This window comes from Carya illinoinensis, chromosome 10, assembly GCF_018687715.1.
Source record: "Carya illinoinensis cultivar Pawnee chromosome 10, C.illinoinensisPawnee_v1, whole genome shotgun sequence".
NCBI lineage: Eukaryota > Viridiplantae > Streptophyta > Magnoliopsida > Fagales > Juglandaceae > Carya > Carya illinoinensis.
In genome coordinates this window covers 39,263,395-39,288,161 of record NC_056761.1, presented here as the reverse complement: position 1 = coordinate 39,288,161, position 24,767 = coordinate 39,263,395, and the positions used below count along the sequence as shown (strand labels likewise).

The 24,767-nt window shown below is 37.4% G+C and overlaps 2 protein-coding genes across 3 annotated transcripts; both read left to right on the top strand.

Annotated features, from left to right (window-relative positions):
• Positions 1-5,315: 5,315 nt before the first annotated feature.
• On the top strand, positions 5,316-13,677 carry LOC122278245 (phospholipid-transporting ATPase 1-like). 2 transcript variants are annotated; one of them, XM_043088401.1, is made up of 9 exons: positions 5,316-5,765; positions 6,015-8,016; positions 9,310-9,643; positions 9,761-10,553; positions 10,743-10,866; positions 11,039-11,258; positions 11,961-12,419; positions 12,512-13,068; positions 13,268-13,677. In XM_043088401.1, exons 2-8 carry the CDS (start codon positions 6,315-6,317, stop codon positions 12,708-12,710), a joined length of 3,831 nt encoding a protein of 1,276 aa, XP_042944335.1. In that variant the 5' UTR covers positions 5,316-5,765; positions 6,015-6,314; the 3' UTR covers positions 12,711-13,068; positions 13,268-13,677. The 2 variants fall into 2 exon arrangements, with proteins under 2 accessions (XP_042944335.1, XP_042944336.1); XM_043088402.1 differs by having other exon boundaries at positions 5,998-8,016.
• A 2,250-nt stretch (positions 13,678-15,927) lies between these two features.
• On the top strand, positions 15,928-17,549 carry LOC122278070 (WRKY DNA-binding transcription factor 70-like). The gene is made up of 3 exons (XM_043088153.1): positions 15,928-16,364; positions 16,493-16,597; positions 16,781-17,549. Exons 1-3 carry the CDS (start codon positions 16,027-16,029, stop codon positions 17,229-17,231), a joined length of 894 nt encoding a protein of 297 aa, XP_042944087.1. The 5' UTR covers positions 15,928-16,026; the 3' UTR covers positions 17,232-17,549.
• Positions 17,550-24,767: the final 7,218 nt, after the last annotated feature.

Genomic DNA, 24,767 nt, shown 5'->3' with positions numbered 1-24,767 from the left:
AAGAATACTGGGGATGGAGATCAGCAGAGACAGGGTGAAAGGTACAGTTCACCTTACTCAGAAGCAGTATCTGAAGAGAATACTGCAACGCTTCAACATCGACTCGAAGACGAAGTCAGTGAGTACTCCTATGGCCTTATATTTCAAGCTCAGTGCATTGCAGTCTCCGAAAACTGATGAAGAGCGAGACTACATGAGGAATGTCCCATATGCAAGTGTTGTTGGAAGCTTAATGTATGCTATGGTGTGTACACGACCTGATATCTCCCAGGCCGTTAGCTTAGTTAGTCACTATATGCATAATCCTGGAAAGGTTCATTGGCATGCGGCTAAGTGGATTCTACGGTATATTGCTGGGACCGTAGATGTTGGTTTGAGGTTCGAGAAGAGTGAAGATAGTCTAGTAACTGGATATGTTGACTCAGACTATGCAGGTGATCTTGACAAACGTCGATCGACAACGGGTTATGTGTTCACTATGGCTGGAGGACCAGTTAGTTGGCGATCAACTTTGCAGTCAACAATTGCACTATCATCAACTGAGGCTGAATACATGGCTATAACAGAAGCCGTGAAAGAAGCTATTTGGTTGCAGGGATTGATAACAGATTTGGGCTTTGAGCAGCAAGAGGTTACCGTTTACTGTGACAGTCAAAGTGCAATCCATTTGGCCAAGAATCAGGTTTATCACTCTCGAACAAAACATATAGATGTCCGATTTCACTTTGTACGTGAAATATTAGAAGAAGATGACATCAAACTTCAGAAGACTGGCACTAAAGATAATCCAGCAGATATGTTGATGAAGTTCGTCACAGGAATCAAGTTCCAACACTGTTTGGACTTGATCAGTATTGTACACTCCTGAGCACCCTCGGGTGCAATGGAGCATATTCGATAGCAGAAGTCTCTCATGTCAAAAAAAGAGGTGCATTCATTTGAAGAATGAATCAATTTGCAAACAGTCTGGTAAGGCACACTTGGGTGGAGGGGTTGATTGTTGAAAGCCACCCAAGTGGCCATGAGTTGCACATGCACCTTACGGTGCATTGTTTTGGTAGGCACCGTTCGGTGCTTTGTTTTTATTAGGCATCCATCCCATGTTTTCAACAATAGAATGCTGCACCGTATTTAGCAACTTGTTGAGGAGAACTCCTCCTATAAATAGGAGAGTTCTGATCTGCAGAGAAGGCAGTGGAGAGGAGAGAAAAGAAAGAGAAAGAGGGACGTGAGAGAATTGAGAATTTGAAGATTTTCATAAATCTTGTACAAATTCTATAAAAGAGGCTCCAGTGGACGTAAGCAATTTGCTGAACTATTTTAAAATTGTTTTATGTGATGTTCGGACAGGTTAGAGGCACAATAGGATTTGCTCCATTAAATGCTTCTGCAACTAGATTCTAGTTGTTGAGTTTCATTAAAGTGTGGTAATTAGAGCATGGTAATGGTTGTGCTTGAGTTTTTTGAACAAGTTGCGGAGAGGAGGGATTTGTTTTTCGTTTGTCTTGCAGTGGGAGAGAAATAAAAATGGAGGGGTTTGCATGCGTTTCTTTCTCCAATAGTGAGCACATGATAGATAAAGTGTTAGGCCTACGTGGAGCTCACACATGGAATGGTTGCTATTTGGAGTAATGGGAGGCATCCAATTTATTGATATAGTTAGCTAAATGGAATGCTCACACAAATCTCTCTTGCAAATGGGAGGCTCACGGGTTTTACATCAAAGTTCTCATTCAGTCATTCCCGTCTGTCGCGATTCTATAGTTAGCTAAATGGAATGCCAATGTGGCATTCGCCCATTGGTGGGCTGTTTTTTTTTTAAAAAAAAAAACAACCCGACCATGTAGAAGATTTCCTCTAATTACAAAACAATTTAATTGGGGTGTTGTTCTCATATTTATTAACAACAGCAATAGCCAATGTGACTGGCAACTGAATCCGACTTTGGAATGGCCTGACTTCTGCCATTTCATTGGTTTTGGTCAGTCTAGCACCATCAGTACCGTGGTGGCTAGCCGCCACCTCATCACCGGAGGTGATGGCTGGACTTGACATAGTTTTTTTTTTAATTTAATTATTTAGACAATTTATACAATTTTAACATTTTGCAGGTGGGTTTATTGTAAGCTTTGATGGAGAGATGGAAAAGCTTGTCATCTAGATACATTCAATGATCCACTGAGTAAACGCATTAGGGAAACTATCGGCCTTGAGAATTCTAGGAATGAAGTCCTTGCGAACTCTATTAAAAGCTTCCATGAGATCCACTTTTAGAGTGCATCAGGGAGAACCTTTGTCTCGGTGGTAATTCATCGAGCTTCTTAGCTAAAAGGATGTTGTCACCTATCTCTTTTATCTTGGATAAAGACACTTTGCTAGAGACCTACAAGGTTAGGAATGACCATTTTTAATCAATTAAACACAATCTTAGCAATACATTGATAAACATTGTTAAAATAAGAAAATAGGCTCTCTGTACAATCATTGGGGGGTCCCGCCTGTACATGGTACGCCTACCTCTCTAAAGAGTCGATCCCAACTTGAGAAGCAGGTCTTGGAGATCAGGAAACAGTTCAACAATACACAAAGAATGGTTGGAGTGCCCAAATGACTCAAGACCAAGCAAAGGGACAATGACCTGTTAAGAGAGTTCATTGCAAGGTAGTGAGTCCCCCTACTTTTGGATGTCCCCATAAGTTTACTCATCAAAAACTTCTTAAGATTTGCATTAACAACTTCAGGCACGACTTGTCAGCGATACTCCTGCCTCAAACCCGAAAAGACCTTCATGGCTACAATAAACAAGTTGCTAGTCGTGTGATCCTTTCACTTGGCTAATACACAAAAAAGCATAGTAATTGTGAAATCAAGGGTTTTTTTTTTTTTTTTTTAATGATAAAAAATAGCTAGTAATGTTTTTTTCTCACCGGAAGGGAAAACTCGGGAGAATCCAAACCCATTTCCAACTCGACAACTAGAGATAGGCAGCGTAGCGTTCAATTTAACTTTATGGGATAGAAATCTCGTCTACTTATGTCACAATTGTGGGTTGAACAAGATCTAGGTTCGGTTTGACATTTAAAAATTTTCATCTCAAATTTAAAATTCTCATCTCATCTCATTATTATAACTTTTTCAAATCTCTATTCGAAATATAATATTTTAATATTTTATTTTAAAATTTAAAATTCTGTATCATTACCAAATCGAACCTTGTGGCTATTAACAAGGAGATGCACCTCTATGTACATATACATGCACCTCCGAGTGCAACTACTTTTATCCCGTCTCGATCACGTCAAAGGAACGAAAGCTACGCATCTATGTTTACGAACTAGCAATTCCAGTGCAGGTCCACAGCTATGACGCAAAAGGGTGCTCCTACCTTAGTTTGTAAGCAATAAAATATGGATTCAAGTAAGCAATAAACCATGAATTGAAAGGAAACGATCCTATCTAATGGTTAAGGAAAAGGATTGGGTGGAATGGGCAGCTAGCTTGGAGATCCAAATACTACAAATTCCACCGTGTTATTTTTCTAAAGTTATTAAATGATGTCATTGAAATACAATCTCCTAAGCAACATGTGTCACCTCAAATCCGGTATTTGTAATAGTTGAAGAAGATATTATTTGCCCGATGGCATAGATCTCGATTGCCAAACAATTCAGCTCTGGTTTGGATATTTAAACTCAAATTATTTTATTTTATTTTTTATTATATAATTTTTATAAATTTTTATATAAAATATAATAAATAATTTAATTTTTTTAAATTTTAAAATAAAATTAATATTATAATAATATTTTATTTAATTTTTAATAAAATATCTTATTTTATCTTATTTAAATTTTATAACCAAACGTGACATAATCAATTATAGTTCTAGCATTGAAAGAGAAATTTATGTCTTAAAGGTGATCTCAAACTAGTTTGTAATCAATTTTGTTTTTGTTTTTTGAAATAAAATAATTTTATTTAAATATTTTTATGCTACATACTATTTATTGGTATAATTTAATTTAAAATATAAATTTTAAAATTTAATTTTATAAAAAATATATATAATCAAATAATAATATTCCTTAAATAACAGCTGTGCGCATCCGTGGCCGACCCCGACAGTTTCGTTCTCATCCACAGAAACACACAAATGAAAGGACAGTACCGGCGAGGACAAGCTTCCAAAGGCATTGACATAATGACGTGTGTTTTCAAAATATTTCGGGAACTCGAATTTGATGTCGTCTTATAATAAACTTTTCTTTATTTATTTATTTTTTATTATTTAAAACTACTTTTGCGCGTACCCTATAGATCTGATCACACCATACGTGTGATCATCTTTATCTATTAACAGCAATTATTTATTTACTTTTTAAATCTCAAACACTATAGTTATATTTGGATATCAAATCTATTTTAATTTATTTTAAATTAATTATTAATGTGATTTATTATTATTTTTTTAAGTTAAACGTATCCTAACTTATTTCATATATTTCAACACAAATTTCAATCTGCTTTATACGTTCATTTAAATATATTTCAAACCCAAATGCAGCCTAAGAATTTAGCAAACTAAACTATTAATTTTTCCAATTTCCACTCACATTCCATTTAACACATTAACTCTTAGTTTATTGGTATAAAATGATTTTTTTTTTCTAAATATACATAGAAGAAAAATTCAATATAATATACTATCATTTTACTATGATAAGATAATATTATCCATCAATTTTGATTTTTTTTTAAAATAATGTAAGAGATGATAAGAATAATAAAAAGTCACACATTTAAAAAAGAAGATAAATATAAAATCACAGTATATTATTATATGAAAAATACTTTATTCATAAATGAATTATATAAAAATAAACTCATAAAATGATGTGACTTGATTTGGTATATCAAATTATAAAATTATTTTTATTATAAAGTAAATTAAATGAATTCTATAAAATTATATTAATTTATATATTTATGTAATATAATGTTTTTTATATATGTAATAATTCTCAATTATGTATTGATGACTATTGCTCATTACTCCTTCTTAAAAGATGAAACATGAGGTTGAAAACTTCGAAATTAACGAAGCTCATTTTGAATTAGAATATTCAAAAGTTAATATTTTTATTTTTCTTCAATAAATTAACAAAACTTCTAAATATAGTTTGTATTTTGTAAAAGGAGTATTAAAGAATCACGTATACTTAATGTTTGATCTTTTGGTTTTTCTTCAATAAAGTTATAAATAATAAAACTGCCCATTAAATTAAAGAAGTTGAAAAGCAAAGATAAGAAGAAAAATAAAAGAAAAATACAGGTAACAAAGAAAGGTGAAGGCCAAAAAGGGACGAGACGATAGTGGAGAGAAGGGGGAGGTGAGTAGAGTGAGGCAGGCAAAAGCCAAAATATTCGTGTGGTTTACCGCCCGTCTCTCCATTTTCTTCCTACGAGTTTCTCGGCTTTCGCGCACCCTTTCGATCTCCCCCTGTTTCAACATAATCACCCCCAGCAGCTTTTCGATTTCTTTCTTTCTTTCTATTTTTCGTGTTTTTATTTTTATATTTTGAATCGAGCCCTAGATCTTTTCATGATAACTCAGGCGAGATGCCCGATCTACGGTCGCTCTCAGGGTCCCTCATAATTTCGAATTCAGTGCATTGAAGGATATCGGATCCGATCCGATCTCGTCAACCAGCTTCGTCTCATCAATTCCTAGACGATAAGGCTCTCTGTTTTCTGATCCTCGGCTGGTACGAGTTCTTGGGCTTTTCCTAGTTTTGCTATCTTTCTCGTTGCTTCCTTCAATTGGTTCCAATCTCTCACATTTCTGTCATACTTTCTGTAGCCTGTCTCTGAAATCAAGTTCTCTCATAATTTTTTAAAAGAAAGAAAAATTGTTGTTAGATTTGCTTTACGGAAAGGCAGTGATTTTCTGATACATCTCAGATTTATGTCGAAGTTTGTCTTACTTGTTTTTTTAAGTTTTGGCATTTGCCCAGGCAACCCTATACACGGGCCACGGCTGCTGCTATTTGCATCAAGAGGAGTTGTCCACGCATTGAATTGAATTGAGCCGTTACTATTTCTTCTGTTAGCTTCTGGTCCCTTTGCGCGTGCGTGTAAGCGTACTGTTATCTCCATCATCATCGCTATTCTTTTTATTCGTTTTTTGTCGTAATTATTCGAGCTTCGTCAAATTACTACGAGATTTGGGGCTTGAGGTCCCACCGGTTTACGCCGGAGATGGATTTGGAATTGATGGAGTCTTGGTGTGTTTGGGGAAGGATTTTTACCTTTTTATGAATTCTGATCGTCATCCGCTCCGTGAAGTCGGCTCCTTTAACTGTCTGTGCGCCGATGGTTCCTTCACTTCTTCGGTTTTCGACGGCTCTCAGTGCAATCTATTAGACGACGTGGTTTCGGTCGAAGAGGATCAGCCACCCCTTGAGGATTATTGCACTTGTTCTCTTCCGCATTTCGAGTCCGCGGAGCCTCCAGATTTCGAGCAGTTTCCATTGGAATGCCTCAGACAGGGTAGGAGGAGACGCCTGGTGTCTGGGGGTGCAATGGAGCTGCATAATCATCACATCAGTAATAATAGCTGCAATTCCAATCCGGTATCGTTTGAAATCTCTGGTAATAAGTCTCAGAGGAGCGTACGCCACAAGAGCGTGCAGTTTGAGGATACTTTCTTGTTGCGTGAAGAGAATCCGAGGTTAATCTATATAAATGATCCGAGGAAGACCAATGACAAGTATGAGTTCTCAGGTAATGAGATTCGAACGAGCAAGTACACAATCATAACTTTCTTGCCCAAGAATCTGTTCATTCAATTCCATCGCCTCGCCTATCTGTATTTCCTGGCCATTGCTGCTCTCAACCAGCTGCCACCTTTGGCGGTGTTTGGAAGAACGGTGTCGCTTTTTCCTCTTCTCTTTGTTCTCTGTGTGACAGCCATCAAAGATGGGTATGAGGATTGGAGAAGACACAGATCAGATAGGAACGAGAACAACCGGGAATCTCTGGTAGAGCAGTCTGGTGGATTCCGATTGAAGAAATGGAAGAAGATACAGGCTGGCGAGGTGTTGAAAATCCTTGCTAACGAGACCATTCCATGTGACATGGTTTTGTTAGGGACGAGTGATCCTAGTGGACTTGCCTACATCCAGACTATGAATTTGGACGGTGAGTCGAACTTGAAGACAAGGTATGCTCGGCAGGAAACAGCTTTGGCAGTATCTGAAGGGGGTAGAATTTCAGGGCTCGTCAGATGCGAGCAGCCAAATAGGAACATTTACGAGTTCACTGCCAACATGGAGTTCAAAGGGCAGAAGTTTTCCCTCAGCCAATCAAATATAGTTCTGCGTGGTTGTCAGCTGAAGAACACGGAGTGGATAATAGGTGTCGTGGTGTATGCCGGACAGGAAACGAAAGCAATGTTGAACAGTGCAGCCTCCCCTTCCAAGAGAAGCAAGTTGGAAAGTTACATGAACAGGGAAACCCTTTGGTTGTCTATTTTTCTCTTTGTAATGTGTCTGGTCGTGGCCCTTGGAATGGGCCTATGGCTCCTACGCCACAATGAAGAGCTTGATACCTTGCCTTATTACAGAAAGCGATACTTCACACATGGGAGGGATGATGGGAAGAGAAACAAATACTATGGGATACCTATGGAGACCTTTTTCTCCTTTCTGAGTTCTATTATAGTGTTTCAGATTATGATTCCGATATCTCTTTATATTACAATGGAGCTGGTGCGTTTGGGCCAGTCATACTTCATGATTGAGGACAAAGATATGTATGACAGTAGTTCTTGCTCAAGGTTCCAGTGCAGGTCATTGAATATAAATGAGGATTTGGGTCAAATACGCTATGTTTTTTCGGACAAAACCGGGACACTCACTGAAAACAAAATGGAATTCCAAAGAGCAAGTGTATGTGGGAAAAATTATGGGGGATCTTTGCTTATGGGGGATTCACTGCAAGAAAAGAACATTGCTGGTAATGACACAGTGCTTAGCTTCTTATAACTTTTTTGCTTGTTTGTGAAAGATCATGCTTCTAGTCTGGTCAATTTTTTATTCTTGAAAAGAATGCTGCTTGAAATTGTTGTAATGAAGTACTTATCAAAAAAAAAATTGTTGTAATGAAGTTTATTTCTTTGTTTCTATGTCATAGGTTGGATGTTTCACTGTTATTTGTTTATGAAATCTGAGATTCAAAACTTTTATTTCTTCATGCTAGTTTTTGCTGTCGTCTCAAAGACTTATCTCAACTTGAATGGATACTTCTTATGCAACCAGGGGTCATTGACACAAGAATTCTTCATCACAAGTTTACTGTGTTGGGCCATATTTGTTGCTCTTCCCAACATTTTTTGCTTTTCCAGTTGCCAAGTCTTTCCTTTTGAGCATGTAGTTAAATAACCTAAATCATACCTACTTATAAAAAAAAAAAAAAAAAAAAATCCTAAATCATACCTTTTCCCTAATTTGATATTAGACATCTATTATTCTATATCATGCTGCCTCTTGTCTGTACTCCACATGGTTGATGTGGCAGTTCACTTTCTACTAGCTCTAAGTTGCTTGGAATGACCAGGTTTAGTTTGTTTGAAATGTTGTTGGTTAAGTACTAAAACAGTCCTTGGGTCTTACATGTTTATTTGTTCACTCTTTGATTCAATTTTAGTAAATTGCTTCTTGGGTTTGTCCATTTTCTCAAATTATGACCTCCATCATATTATTTTTTCATTTTATTTCAAAAAATGAAACAATACAGAATTTGATAAAAAATGAAAACAGAAAAAACTAAATTCTTAAATGCTAGATGATAACATCATTTCCTTTTTCAATTGGTGAGGTTACATGTTCTTGTGCATAGAGATGTATGTTCTCCATATAATCTAGAAGCTTCAGTGGCATCTGACTGTTTTTTTAATTGAAACGGGAATATATGTATTTACCACCAGGGGAAACTTGTGTCAGTTTTTAGTGAGGTTTCGTCTGAGTCTTCCAATCAAGTTATGCCACATGACATTTTGAATAGAAAGACATGAATATGAACAGTTGTTCTATTGAATATTGATAGATCAAATTGATTAGATATTTTGACTAGTTTGAACATTTTAATTTATTGGTATTTGGTACCATCATTTTTATCATGATGATAAGCTAGATCAAACTAGTGTAATAGATTTGATATTTTGAAAGTGCTGTAAATTGTCTATTTTAGTGGATTTGGGAGATTCATGCATGATCTTTCATCTTGTGAGTGTGTGTAATTTTTTTGCAGTAACCCAGAGGAGATGGAAACTTAAATCTGAAGTTTCTGTTGATTCTGCACTTATGGCATTGTTGCACAAAGATGTAGTAGGAGATGAAAGGATTGCTGCACACGAGTTTTTTCTCACGTTGGCTGCATGTAATACCGTGATTCCCATTCTTACCCATGGTACATCTTCCAGTTGCATAAATGGTGAATTTCATGAAGATGTAGAGGCTATTGATTATCAGGGGGAATCTCCTGATGAGCAAGCACTGGTTTCTGCAGCCTCTGCTTATGGATACACCCTTTTTGAGCGCACATCTGGGCATATTGTGGTTGATGTCAATGGTGAGAAACTAAGGTAGAAAGCCTCCCACTGATGACATGCTTGCATTCTAGCTTCAAAGCTTTTTTTTTCTAAACAAATCTTGTATAGTTCTTGAGCAGTCACTTCACTAAATATTGTTTTGCAATCTAGGTTGGATGTGCTGGGGCTCCATGAATTTGACAGTGTACGCAAAAGAATGTCTGTTGTTATCAGATTTCCTAATGGTGCGGTGAAGGTGTTGGTGAAAGGGGCTGATACTTCTATGTTTAGCATTTTAGCTAATGGCACCGAGATGGATGATCATATAACAAATGCCACTCAAAGCCATCTGAGTGAATATTCATCGCAAGGTTTACGCACACTTGTAGTGGCTGCCAGGGACCTTACAGAAACAGAGCTCGAGACTTGGCAATGCAGGTATGAGGATGCTAGCACTTCATTGACTGACAGAGTGGTGAAACTACGTCAAACAGCAGCTCTTATAGAAAGCAACCTAAAACTTCTTGGGGCTACTGCAATTGAGGACAAGCTACAAGATGGTGTTCCGGAAGCCATTGAGGCTCTCCGGCAAGCTGGAATCAAGGTCTGGGTTCTGACAGGAGATAAGCAAGAAACAGCAATTTCAATTGGTCTTTCTTGCAAACTCCTGACCTCAGATATGCAGCAAATTATTATAAATGGCAATTCTGAAGATGAGTGCAGAAATCTTTTGGCTGATGCTAAATCCAAATATGGTGTGAAATCATCGAATGGAAGAAATCAGAATTTGAAATGTAACAAGAATGCTGAAACAGGGAATCTTAAGGTACCAGTCAATACAAAATCATCCAATGTGCCACAATGGTATGCAGGTAAGGAAGATGGAGTCCCAAGCGTGCCACTAGCACTCATAATTGATGGAAACAGTTTGGTTTATATTTTGGAAAAGGATCTGGAATCTGAGGTAAGAACACTTTGTTTCCCCCTTCATAAAGGATTTTGTAGCCTCGTGATATGTATTTTTTAGCTGTTTCTGCTTGTCCTTATCATTTGGATACAACTTTACTTTCATACAAGAATTTCTTTAAGCACTTACAATCCTGTTTGCTTGCATCTATGAGTTTTACTAAAATTTACTTCCATCTCCCTACAGCTTTTCGACCTTGCTACTTCGTGTAGGGTTGTGCTATGCTGTCGTGTTGCACCCTTGCAAAAAGCTGGAATAGTTGATATGATCAAGAGTCGCACTGACGATATGACGCTGGCTATTGGTGATGGTGAGTTGTTATAACAATAATTTCTAATTTATTTTTTCAATTGAGTAATTAAGTTTATTATACATACTCTTTTCAACAAGTTTTTGTGGCTGCTACATAGTGTGTGTAAAATCAAGAAATTTTCAGTTTGTGTTATTCTTCTTTCATTTTTCTGACTGATGACATTTGTTAGGGGCCAATGATGTTTCAATGATCCAAATGGCGGATGTTGGTGTTGGAATATGCGGTCAGGAAGGCCGTCAAGCAGTGATGGCATCAGATTTTGCTATGGGACAGTTTCGGTTTTTGAAGAGATTACTTTTAGTGCATGGACATTGGAATTATCAGCGTGTTGGTTACTTGGTTCTGTACAACTTTTACCGCAATGCTGTCTTTGTATTGATGCTATTCTGGTATGCACGGTTTCTTTTTGTTACCAGTGGATTGCTTTGTATATACTTCATACTTGGGGGGAAAACCCTTTATCTGCCAAATCTTATCAGTTTTTATCTCTATCCCCTCTCCCCTGACATAGCATTGAATAAAAATTAAATAAATAAAATATGGATAATAAATTTCCAAGATCCAAGTGATTGGGCACAATTAGGCAAAATCATCTTTCCATTCCCCACTATAATAGAGAACAAAGATTCCCTTTAAAAAAAAACAGGACTTGAGCACTTCAATGTGGGCTTTGGTTCCTTGGCTACTGAAGCCCTCTGATTCTAATAAAGGATAGATCTAGATTTTTGTTTTTGTTTTTTTTTTTTTTACTTTGGAAAGCATAGAACTTAGAAAAGATTGAATCTAGATTTTAGAAACCTTTGCAAATTCTTTATCACTTTGTTGTTTAACAACAATAAAAGATAAAAATGAAACAATTATGGAAGGGTTTGTAAATATCAGAATTGGATGATGTGAGGTTTCATCTATTTTTGCCCAATTTGGTTACCAGGAAAGGATTAGTAAATCTGAAATAAATAACTTTTTCCCCAAAATGGTCGTTATACTCTTAAGGTTCCATGTTAGGGGTTGGTCATAGGGGTAGTACTCCAATATTGTAGCTTAGATATCGCTTCTCTTGAAATTAATATGATTTTCTTTTGCATTTGTAGGTATATACTATGTACAGCTTTTTCAACAACTTCTGCATTAACAGATTGGAGCAGTGTATTTTATTCGGTTATTTACACTTCTATTCCTACTATTGTTGTTGGCATGCTGGACAAAGACTTAAGCCATAAGACACTATTACGGTATCCAAAACTCTATGGTGCTGGGCATAGACAGGAAGCTTACAATTTGCGTCTCTTTTGGATCACAATGGTTGACACACTGTGGCAGAGTCTTGTTCTCTTCTACATACCCTTGTTCACCTATAAGGAAAGCTCAATAGACATATGGAGCATGGGCAGTTTGTGGACCATTGCAGTTGTTGTTCTTGTGAATATACACTTGGCAATGGACATTCGTCGCTGGGAAGTGTTTACTCATGTTGCAGTATGGGGATCAATAATCATCACATATGCCTGTATGGTGGTATTGGATTCTATACCAGTCTTTCCCAATTACTGGTTAGTTTTAGCATCTATCATTACACTTTTAAGTGATCTTATTTTTCAAAGCTTTCTAGAACAGAGCTAATATTCTTCCGAATCATTGGCAGGACAATTTATCATCTGGCAAAGATGCCCTCGTATTGGCTCACCATTTTGCTTATCATAGTTATAGCAATCCTCCCTCGCTTTCTTTTCAAAGTTGTACATCAGATTTTTTGGCCTTCAGATATCCAGATAGCTAGAGAAGCTGAGATCCTAAGACGACATAATTATTTGGGGTTAAAGCAAGATCACAGTTCCAGTTAAACGCTTCGAACCTCAAACAGATGAGGCTCATTTTGGAGGGCTTCCATTGGGGTGATCCGTCAAATGGCTTTCTAGCAGAGATTGGTTGTTAAATTTAACGATAATGTGTTTTAACTTTTCTGATGTTTTCCCCATAGTCCATGCAATTGCTTATGGTTGTAAAATCCCAACTGAACCATTTGCCTGGGGCATAACTAGTTCTAATAGTAAGTAATAATAGTATAAAAGAATTTAGGAGACATAGATTTATCTTCTCTGCAAAGACTATCAAGTTGGGCTTGTAGCGGAACTGGAACCTTGCTTGGGTTTGGTGACAGAAGAGTACAAATGGATGAGTTCATATCTATTGCTGGCCCCGGTATGAATTTAATGTTGTGTTTTACAAGTTTTATTAGATGTTACAGGATTGGCATATAGGGTTGTTTGATAAAAAAAGACTGCCAAATGTGCAAATGATATGTTGCCAATTTTTGTGTTTTGACTTGCTCATTACTTCATGCTTACCAGTACTATATAATTATATGACTTGTCAATGTTTTCTGCTTCTCATTCTCCAGATGGGTTGTGGAAACCAACCGCAGGCATGGAAAACGGACAATCGGAGTTGGGCAACGAGTGGATTAACCAGTAGAGGATAGAAAACAGATTTGATGCCAAGAAGAGTCTGTGGTGGTTGAAGAATTAGAAGGACGCCGGTAAGGGAGGAAAAATATGTTGTAAAAGTAGGCGAGAGAGCCCTTGAAGATGGACCTTAAGCAATATGGTCGGCTTATACAGGGGCAGATGTTGGCGGTAATAAAATTGCAGGGTGGTGATTCGAAGTTTATCATGATGTTAATGGTCCTCCAAAAAATAGGGATTTTTTTTTTTTAAATGATCAAAACAAAACAGGAGGGGGACATTATGGTTGTGTAAAGATTACGATTGACTTTAACTGCTTTAGAATGAATGAGAAAGTGTGCAAGAAGTGTGGCCTTAGAATTCCCCAGTTAGAGAGCCACTAGTATGGCGTAAATCCCCCATTACAGGCTGCCACGTAAGGATTATGGTCAGCCATTTCTGGATCCATCGATCATGCTCTTCAGGAGACCAAGTCAAGTCTATCTAGCCCTTCGACTTTTGCGCGCGTGATTGTTTTTTAAATTCGTAGATACATTAATTTGATTCAATGATATAAGAAAAGGGGGTTGGAGACCCATCACATATAGCTTGTGAAATTAAAGCAAAAAAGAAAATGTTAACGGCTAATTTTTATTTTTATTTATTTATTTTTTAAGCAAACGGATAAATTGGTTTAAGGGGCTGTGTAAAGGCCCAGAAATTGGTTGTTGTGTTGAATTGGATAGAGTTTTTGACTTCTTTCTCCTCTAGATCGTCAGTAGTAGAAATTGGGAACTTAAAAAAATATGATATAGATAGGATGGGTCCAATGGCTTTGGAGGCAAATGTGGACAAAATACACGGCCATAGAGACGCATGGGCTCATGTGCTGATGATGGTAGTGGAGGGTTGAGGATGGACGGATTCGATATGGAGCACAGGGTCATGAAAATGCACTAGGCTCATGCGCCTCGCGGATGGAGGCGGAAGTGGAGATTGACAGCCTTAGGAGCAGTTTTGATGTAGAAGAGTACAATTTTTATTACATTAACCGGTCAATATTCCCACCTTCCAATGTGCTGGTTCTGTATGTGGCATGGACTACGTTTCTGTCTTATAAAATCCGATAGAATATTTATTATCAGTTGGACAGGGTGCAATAACATACCATAAAAATGTTACCCCGTTCAGACTGGCCCTTTCTTCCAATTTTTTTTTTTTGCCCCAAAGATACTTAGCCACCCGGGAAGGATTGCTTGATATGCATATATATATATATATATATATATATATATTGTTACTGGTGATGAATTTGATATGCATCCCATAACCCCTGCTTCTCACCCATGTTATCTGACTCTTTCTCCCTCCCACTGGGGAAGTAATATAAACACAATAAATCTTTTTTGAGTTCTTTCTATTTACTTATTATTTCTATCCAGGAGTAGGAGGAGGTCCGTCCATGAAGGGTGATTCCATCACGACACACAATCACTCCCCAGTCCACTAAGGGCCCCTTTGAGATTGTGGTAGAAGTAATCAAAATGTTTAAACAATTTTAAAAGCTCTTTAACAAAAAAAATTAAGTTATTTAAATATTATATATTAAAATATTTTTAATCTCGAATAAGTTAAAAAATATATTTAATTTTTTTTAAATATATTTTTTTGAATAATACAAAATATTATTTAAATTTTAAAAAGACTGTTAGTAAACGAAAATATTTATATAACTTTAAGATAGTTATAGCTTTTTAAGTTTAAAAGATATGATTATAATTTTATTTAAAAATTTAAATAATCGACATTTTTACTTCATAAAATATTTTTTTAATTTATTCTTAAACAAATGTAATATATTTAAAAATAATTTAAATATATGATAATTAAATAATAAATAATTTTTTCATAATTGAAATATTTCTATTTTTTTAAGTTATAAACTATTAATCTAAATTATATTTGCTTATGTAATTCAAACACGTACGGAATGCTTATCCAATTTCAGGAGAGGAGTCAAGACCGACACCCGCATCCACACTACTACTTTCCAACTTCTCTTTAAAGCATCAATTGTTTTTGTCCTATTGACCACAATCACCCCCCCTTCTCCCGAACGGAGGTATCCTCGTCAACCAGCCACGCTTTCAAGGTCACAACCGTCTTTTCGTTTGTAGAGTTTTAATAAATAAAAAATTTATGTATAATTATTTTTGCATAAATTATACAAATAAATGATAAGGAAATGTCGGGGAAGCACTTGCACTTGTGGTGTGGGGCGGCAAATATATATATATATATATATAATTTGCAACTAATAAAAGTACGTGGCTGGCCGATGACGACAACCCCGTGATATCATTCCATGACATCGTTGAAAATTCGCAGAGAGCCAAAACCACATTACCTACGGCCTCTAGGTTGCACGCGCCTACCACTCTTTTGGATCAAACACAGACAGTGAACAAAATTGCTCTAAATTGGGAGTTGGGTCTGAATTCAAAATCAAAACGTGAGGAATTTTCCCAACAACTTTCCTCTGAATTTCTTTGCGCCTGACTCTGTCTCTTTCCCTCTCTCTCTCTCTTCCTTTACACCCCATTTAATTATCGTCATCCTCTCCCAACCCCCAAATCACACGGCAGGCACAATATTATCACCCTCACTCCTGAGTTCTCTCTCTCTCTCTCTCTCTCTCACACACAGCGACGCAGAAATGGAGTGCTGTTCTTTGACGGAGAGCTTACCCTCCAAACCCGAAAGAGCCATTGAAGAACTAACTCAAGGCCGTCAATTTGCCACTCAGCTACGTTCTCTCCTCAATACCTCACTCCGACTAGATGTCTCCACCGCCGCCGCCAATGATCTTCTCGCCAAAATCCTCAATTCCTTCCATAATAGCCTTCTCATTTTGAATTCCGACGACGAGGTTTCTCTGCTTCTTCCCGATTATAACCCTGCCCCGGCCCCCTTGTCCACCGAATCTTCCGAAGGTAGCTGTAGGAGTAGTACTCTCTCTAGCCTTAAGGATCGCAGGGGATGCTATAAGAGAAGGTCACACAATTCCCATCATCTATTATTTGATTCTCCAAAATTAAATTTTCTAACCGTCTATCTGATTTTCCTATAAATATATATTTAAGTTTTCTGACAAATAAATGCAATTTCTTACGCTGCTGCAGGAAGGATTCACAGTCGTGGACAAAAGACACTCCTACTCTGTTGGATGACGGCCTTGCTTGGAGAAAATACGGACAAAAAGTGATCCTCAATGCCAAATTCCCAAGGTATTATTTCATTAATTATCCAGCTCCAATTATAGAAATCTGTCTCTATGTCGCTGTTTCTGCTAATTCTGGGAAATAATTTGCTTAATGTTGAACAAAAATCACTTCTTGTCGTTTTATAATCTCATTGTCTGTAGTAATCTTTGTACCAAATGTTCTAATCTTAGCACAATTTGTTGGCAGGAACTACTACAGATGTACTCACAAATATGAACAGGGATGCCAAGCAACCAAACATGTGCAAAAAATCCAAGAGGAACCCCCAAAGTACCGGACCACATATATTGGGAATCACACATGTACAACCTTACGCAAAGCTCCAGAATTGATATTGGATCCCTCTCCCTATCTGCTGAGTTTTGACAGCACCGTCACCAACATACACGACAGCCCCTTTTTCTCAACCGTCCAACCAATCAAGCAGGAGCACAGGGAAGACAAACCCCGCAACGATGATGATATCACCTACAACCATTCATTCTCGTCAGATTTTCTCGTGTCCCCCGATCGGACGGCGTTTGATTCATTAGGCGACATCACGGCCCTGTCGGAGTCCGATAACGGGGATGTGATGTCTAGGTTTATGGTGGAGCCGGTTGACTTTGACGACGATGTTTTGCTCTATGAGTTTTGAGCTGTGCGTTTTCCTTGAAAGTTCCAAGTATTTGCAGAAAGAAAATGCATTCCTACATCCAAAATGTCAAAAAAAAAAGAAACAAAAAGACTTGGCTTTGGTTATTAAATAGATGTAGGTAGCCCTATGACAAAATAAAGGGGCTAGCTCTCCCTCCCTTCACGTACAAAATATGTATGTAAACCTTTCCTTAATGTAACATTTTTGTATGCTTTTTTATTTTTTTTATTTTTCTAAGCATTTTGTATGTCTTTTATTTTATTTTATATTGTAACCTTTGTCCTTTTTCTTAATCTACATGTGGTGTTTTTTTTGTTAGTATTTAATTAAGAATGTCATATAATACAATAAAGCGATTTTATGAAGTGTTGATGAAACAGAAAATGGAATAAGAATTATGCAAAGAAAAGATAGGAACAGAGAGTTTCTAAACAGAGAAGCATTTAACTTGACTGGATTATGAGGCATTTGATTTACACGACGATGTTCATACTGATTGCTCAGCTTATTTGAAAGGAAGGACATCTTTCCTTAATAATGGTTTAGAAGTTAAGGAAAGATGCATGCTTTTGGTCACACGCTGGCATCCTGAATCTTTTATTTTCGGTGAAATTCCGAATCTTCAAAGTAAAAGTACTACAGGACTGACTATAATTGGAACCAGGTTAATAGGTTTAGTGAATATATATATATATATATATATAAAATAGAGCATCCTGATGATGGTGGGTCCTTATCCTTGAAACGTCGTCCGTAGATGCCAATGGATAAATGTAGATGGATGCTTCGCAACAATCTTGTGTCGTTTAGAAAGCGGAAAGTGCATGTTTGAATGTGAGATGTGAAAGGCAAAATGTTGAATATTCGGTGCGACTTTAGTGCGAAATCTGGGCGGACCCAAACAAACACTCATTTCGAACCCAAAAATTGGATTGGTAATTGTAGGATGTAGACCCTTTTCACATTACATGGTGTTTTGGTATCATGCAGTGAAAAGTGAGCGTTGCTTTACAGAGAGAGAGAGAGAGAGAGAGAGAGAGAGAGAGAGAGAGAGAGAGAGAGAGAGAGAGAGAGAACAAACTATTCATTTCACCATCAAATCCTTTGAAAGCTATTTTGTTTGTTAACAGTGGCGGCATGGCACCCAACCCCTGGTGCTGGTGAAAAAGACGACTTGAGAAGATGATGGATCCGGCCTCTCGGCCTAAATTCATCCCCAAAATCATACAAATAAAAATAAAAACATATATGAAGAAATAACTCAGACATTGCTCCATTGTAGGATAAATAAATTCATGGGTCAAACTCATTTTTTAAAACTGATTCAAAGATATAGATTTGCTTAAACATTATAAACATGACCAAGATTTTGTCTACATGCAATGTGAAATTTATTTTTCAACATCTTCCATCACGTGCAGGCTATTATTTTTTTCTAGTTTTTGTTACGAGATAAGTAGTGTGAACCCATTTGTCCTGTGACAGGTTCTGATACTGTAAAGAAATTCATAAGCCTAACTCATATCTTAAAACTGGTTCAAAGATAGAGATTTGCTCCAATCTTATAAACATGCTCAAAACCTTATCTACGTAGAATTTATTAGTTTTGTTACGTACAAGCAAATTCGCGTATTAATCAGCATACTAATATTGACTAATTCATGTTCAAAATTTAAATTAGCATTATTTTTAATAAAATTTATTTTTTAACTAATCACATTATATTGGTATACATATTAGTGTACAATTATACTTGCAATTAGATTTTTTTAAAATTTATTACTCAACAAAGCATTACAACTTTGCCTCTTTTATACATGATCTGGTTAGTTTTTTTGTCTAATTTTTGCCATAAGATACTAGAAGCTACCTAAAGATTCCAGAAGCTATCAGAATAAGATGATGTAATTTCAGCACGTTTATTCACTTTCGCTTGCCACCCTGTTCAGTTCATCACTTGTATATAAAGGCTACACATGTATTCTTAGATTGACCATTTTTCACATCATCAATACAACAAAAGTTTCTCTATCAATTGCGTGTTTATATTTATTTCCTCTGCTCTCTTTGTTTCTACTCTCTAGTTTTTGGACTAAGCTACAGTGGTTGTCCAAGTTTTATCATGGTATCAAAACGGCATCTTTTGCGGATGATAATTTTGTAAATTCCTCTCTTTCCTATTCCTTCATATGGTGACTTCTTCTCTTTCTTTTGTGTATATAGTCACTATTTCCTTCACTATGGAGAAAATCACGGACAAAGCTTGTTTTGCAATAGCTTCCTAGAGAGAATTTTCACGCATGGAAGCACTCGATGTCCATAGCCCTCAATGCCAAGAACAAAATCACGTTAGTAGCAGGGACTTTAAGAAAGCCAGATGCTAATGATATCTTGGTGCATGCTTGGATAAGGTGCAACGGCATGGTACTGTCTTGGCCTACAAATTCTCTTTCTAAAGAGATAGCTTCCAATATTTTTTATATGATAACTGCAACTGATGTGTGGAAAGATTTGCATGAGAGATTTCCCCAAAGTAATCTCCTTAGGTTTTTCAACTTGGAAAAGCTCTTTCCGCACACAATCAAGAAAAAACTGTCATTGATTATTGCGGCTTTGGGATGAATTATTGAGTTTTAAGCCATTGTCATAATGTGGATGTGCATCTATGAAGACTTAGTAGAAGATCATGAAGAATAGTATGTAATGCAATTTTTGATGGGTCTTAATGACACTTACTCACCAAATCTTATTACTGGATCATTTTCCCTACATTAATAATGTGCTCTCATTGATTCTACAAGAAGAAAAACAAAGAAGTTTCTTTAATTGGTAACACACAACATATGAACATAGCCACTGCTATGGTTTCTAGAACCAGAATTGGTAGTTCCAATGTAAAGGGCACTGGGAGGCCATAAAACCAAATTGAAAGTACAAAGTGATCTGTAGTCAATGTGGATACACAGGTCATGCTATTGATAAATGTTATAATAAAATCTATGGCTACATGTTTGGTTGGAAATCCAACAAGATCAAATCTCTTGTGACTGGTATACTGAATCACGTGAGTGTTGATCAGCGTACTCAAGGAGCACTTGATTCTTCTCAAATTTTAGACATACAAGAATAATGTCGGCACCTACTAGTTTTATTCCAATTTTCATTAGATTCTAAAGCTGTGGCTAACCAAGCAGCTTTGTTGCAAACATGAGCAAACCAAGCTAGGATAGGCACGAAAAGTGGGTAGTAAAGTGATATAAAGCTGAAATTTTCATCAACCACTGATAGAGTCCAATAAAAGGGATCGGATCGGCTTAGATAAGAGGACTGGGGGATGACTTAATGCGAGAGTTTCTTCAACCTCTGGACAGAAACTTTAGTCTTATTTATTTTCTCCAGGTAATCGGGGTCATCAATCCCATTTGTACGTTGAGTTATGAGAGACTGTAAAATACTTCTATTTATAATGGATTTACCTTCAAATGATTTGTGGACATACGCTCTGTGTCGAATCATATAAATCAGTGTCTTATTCTCCATTTATATTTGTTGTATTTATTTCCTATTTATCGAGATAAACATACGTAAGGACACCAGATCACCGTTCCAGACCATGGTTGTGGACTTCAAACGACATCGACCGAGATCGACATACTTCTGGAGTCTTCTTGGGAAATGGAGGTCACGGGCTCTTTTGTAAACCAACTAGATTAGCCACCAGCTAATCTAGTTGCTTCCTAGGGGGAAGAAGGGAAGAAGCTGGTTCATCTAATCTTGTCTGACCCTTTCCATATCATGATGTTGATCATCCTCTCGGACAAGCTACTGATTATCGCCTTGGTAAGCTATTGTCTCACCAACTAGTTAATTAGACGTGAGCCCCTCCTCAAGCAGATTCCTCCTTTTGCTTCTTAGCCTATGGGGTGTTAGCAGTTGAGGGATGCTGGAAATCAGACACTTCCTCGGCCCAGCATGTTGAGACTAGAGCGTGACTAGGGAGCAAGTTCTTAAAAACTCCCGACATGAAAACACTCGATCCATTCTGACCTCGATATGTGGAATCATCTTGCACCATATGTACTGAGATTGTTTAGCAGACATGGTCTAGACTAAGGAATGAAGGGAAGACCCCCCTTTGAATTCATTTTTTGGTACATTCACCCCCTACAACTTGTTTTTTAGTATATGCCATAGCTAGGCGGAGGAGTGAGAGACGCGACACCCATCCTATAATATTTGATTATCCACGTACTCTCGCTATGGGATTCCATACCAACGTAAGCTCAGTCGCAACTGAGGCAAACCAATAAAATAGCCAATACCTACTACCACAAATTAGTTTGAAGTCAAACCCTCTTAAATTAAAAAGAAGGGAAGGGAGTGCGATCACTATATCTTTTTTTTTTCTTTATCTCTCCTCTATAGAAAGAGGGGGAGATACGTGGTGCTGTATACCTGATTGTTTGTTCAAGGAGACGTACGTAAGTTGGCATCACATCTTTGAAGTCATCTAGCACTTGGAGCACTTGTGGAGGGGCAGAGCTGTGATCTTTATCATTAGACTCAACCCATAATGTGGTCAAGTAGGTTAACTCCCCTTTTCGAAGGCCCTTCTTAAGCTGAAGAGTTGAGAGAATCTTGCCCTTGTACTTTTGTCATTTTGAATCGGAACAGGTACAACTCAGTTCATCTGATTACTACAGTGATGAACCCTTTTCAGCCCCCTAACCTTTCTATTATATTATTAAAGTGCTAGCGCGCCCCTTTCTCTAAAGGGGCGTAAGCACTTCACTCGCTAGGGATGTGATTCATTCACTTGCATTCCTACTAGTACTAGACAAGAACGATGAGATGAGTAACTGCTTTCTAAATCCTTATTAATTTGAGTCACAGAGCTCTATATATTTCATAGGCAACCCACTAAACCTTGTTAGTTATTATGGAGTGCCTTCTTTCATTCATATTAAGGCAGCTCTTTCCTTCTGATCTAGGCCTAGCCTTGTGTATTCTTCTACCTAGGAGAGATCAACAGTAGCAATCTATCTTCACCAACCTTTTCATTCTCTTTGATAGTTCCTGAAGGGCTCTCTTACGCATTTAAACTAGCCTTTTTATATCCTTTTCCATGTGATGCCAGCCTGACTAACAACGATGTTATTGGATTTCTAAGCCATAAGAGAAGGAATGCATTAGTAGAATCGGGGGATCAAGCTAACTCCCTTAGGAAGCCTGGAAGCGCGGGTAAGAATATTCAATCAAAACTGGGCTACTGACCTATAGGTAGAGATTCTGCAAGAAAGGAGATGCACTAGCTACTTTACTTGGTTTTATTTAAAAAGATAATACAGATTTTCCAAATGGCACTCTAACTAGGCGAGATGGTGGGGAAGCTGCTTCTGGGATCGTACGAACTAGAAGGAATGATGCTTGCATAGTTGGGGCTCTACTTCTACATGTGGTGCTACATTCTCTGCTTTCACATTTTAGTGTTGGTTTACTACCCTACTCGACTCCTCAACTCGTGCCATCCACAATGACTTCAAAATATGAAAAGCTAGGGAGAAGGGTCGGTACAGCTTTTCAGCACTAAAGGATTGACCTCAAAATCACTCTTTCGTTGTAGCATGACCAAGAACTGATGCAGGGGATCAACAAAGCTTATATCTCATATAATCGATTGGATTTGTATGTAACCCATGTCGGGGACGCTTCCCTAGTTGAGCAGTGGTAAGTAAGGAAAGGGGCAAAGCCGGACAGAAAATTGGAACTGACCCCCAAAAAAGTAGTCGAGGTGAAGACGGGAGATTGCTGTTAAGGAGATATGGCATAAGTTGCTATATACCCTGTTGGTTGAGGCATGCCACATATCACCCATTTTTCTATAGAGGAGAGATAAAGAAAGAGAAAAGATATAGTGATCGAGCTGTAAGACCTTGGCCCTTTTACTTGACTAAGTAGTATTCCACTCGTGCAGTGGTTGTATGAGCTAGGAACATGAAACCATTCTGTTTCAACATAGGTACAAGAAAGGGTTGGAGGCAATGAAGCAGGTGAAGTGGTTGGGTTTTGCAATTTGTTCCTCTTTTTCTTGGGAGGAAGAGGCATGCCCATAACTTCTTTAGTAAAGGGTGGATCGAAGGGGAGATGTACTTTATATTGAACTTCAGCTCCATTCACTTATCTCAGGTGGCATTGCAGGAACTTGTTGGTTTGTGCTATGAGCATATGGTTTGGAGTAGAAGCTTCTCCTGCCTCTATCTCGAAGAATGCTTGTTGAAAAGTATGCTCGGTTGTAGGCTGTAGTGACGATAAAGGATCCGGCATATGCAATCTTTAGAGAATAGACGTGTCAGACATTGTGGTGCCACGTATCTATCAGCCAACCCGGTCTTTCATGTTTGCACTAAGCATATATAAATGGATTTTCACTTTGTTTAACCAAAAAGGAAGAAGGTAAGGATGATTCGAGACTAAGAACAACGGCACCGATTACGATCACAGTAAGAGTTCAACTAATCTTATTTATATACACGATTTTGTGCATTCAGCCAAATGTGAAAATTCCTTCTCATCTCATCTGTCGAGCCAAAAGGAATTTCTTGAGATGAATCCCGGCTTGAATTCGAAGAAGGAAGAGAGAGGCCTATCCACAAGCTTGATGTTTAAAAGCCCAAGATCAGAGTCTTTCACCCTAGAACTTGTAACTCTATTTTCATTGGTCGCTCCTTGATTAGAGCATGGCAATTCGATTAAGATTTGGCAATCAATTAAGAAGGAGCTACCTGAGCTCAAGAGACAACTTTTAATCTCTCCCCCAGGTTCTGAGAAGAGCGGCTAGCTCGCAAAGAGAAGTTGAATCATAAAGATCAAGATTGCAACCTACGCCTATCCATTCCTTTCAAGCTGCCCTTAGACTAGTTACACTGTTTGCATTCTATTTGGTCGGAACCTGGTTCGAGAGCCTTCTCTCATAGATTCCCTTCACCAAGTCATCGCCAACAATCCACTCTGGGGGGAGAATCGATCACAATTCTTGAAATCGGGGAAAAGTCTCCTACAAGTGTGATATGAAAGATTTAAAGTTTTTAATGCCCATGATAATCTCTTAACAGTAGGGTAGTTGATTGATTAAATTTTCAAATATAACCCAAAAATCTGACTAAATATTAGCTGACTACATATTTGCTATATTTAGTCATGAGCAAGTATTCATATTTTCGGATGACTAAATATAAATTTAACCATGTGGCTCCAAGTCTCTTTACTATATCTAATGATGCTTTTATTGGTTGATATGTATTGATATCTCTCAAGAGCAAGTCTTCATGTCTAAAACAAAACAATCAGTCCACTACAGAAATTGCTTTATGAATTAAAATAGAACATGCCAATATTTATTTAGATATCAATTCCGAGGGTGAGTAGGATAGATATTTAGAGATCAAATATCTAAAGAGGGAAAAAAATTGACAAGACAAATTGAATGTTTGCTAGAAGAAGATTTTGTCAACTTGGAAAACCATACTTAGAATGGTT

Coding starts and splice junctions, on each gene's coding strand:
- LOC122278245 (XM_043088401.1), top strand. CDS start 6,315: ATGAATTCTGATCGTCATCCGCTCCGTGAAGTCGGCTCCTTTAACTGT. Junction 8,017..9,309: donor GCAAGAAAAGAACATTGCTG/GTAATGACACAG, acceptor ATTTTTTTGCAG/TAACCCAGAGGAGATGGAAA. Junction 11,259..11,960: donor TTTGTATTGATGCTATTCTG/GTATGCACGGTT, acceptor TTGCATTTGTAG/GTATATACTATGTACAGCTT.
- LOC122278070 (XM_043088153.1), top strand. CDS start 16,027: ATGGAGTGCTGTTCTTTGACGGAGAGCTTACCCTCCAAACCCGAAAGA. Junction 16,365..16,492: donor AGGGGATGCTATAAGAGAAG/GTCACACAATTC, acceptor ACGCTGCTGCAG/GAAGGATTCACAGTCGTGGA. Junction 16,598..16,780: donor CTCAATGCCAAATTCCCAAG/GTATTATTTCAT, acceptor ATTTGTTGGCAG/GAACTACTACAGATGTACTC.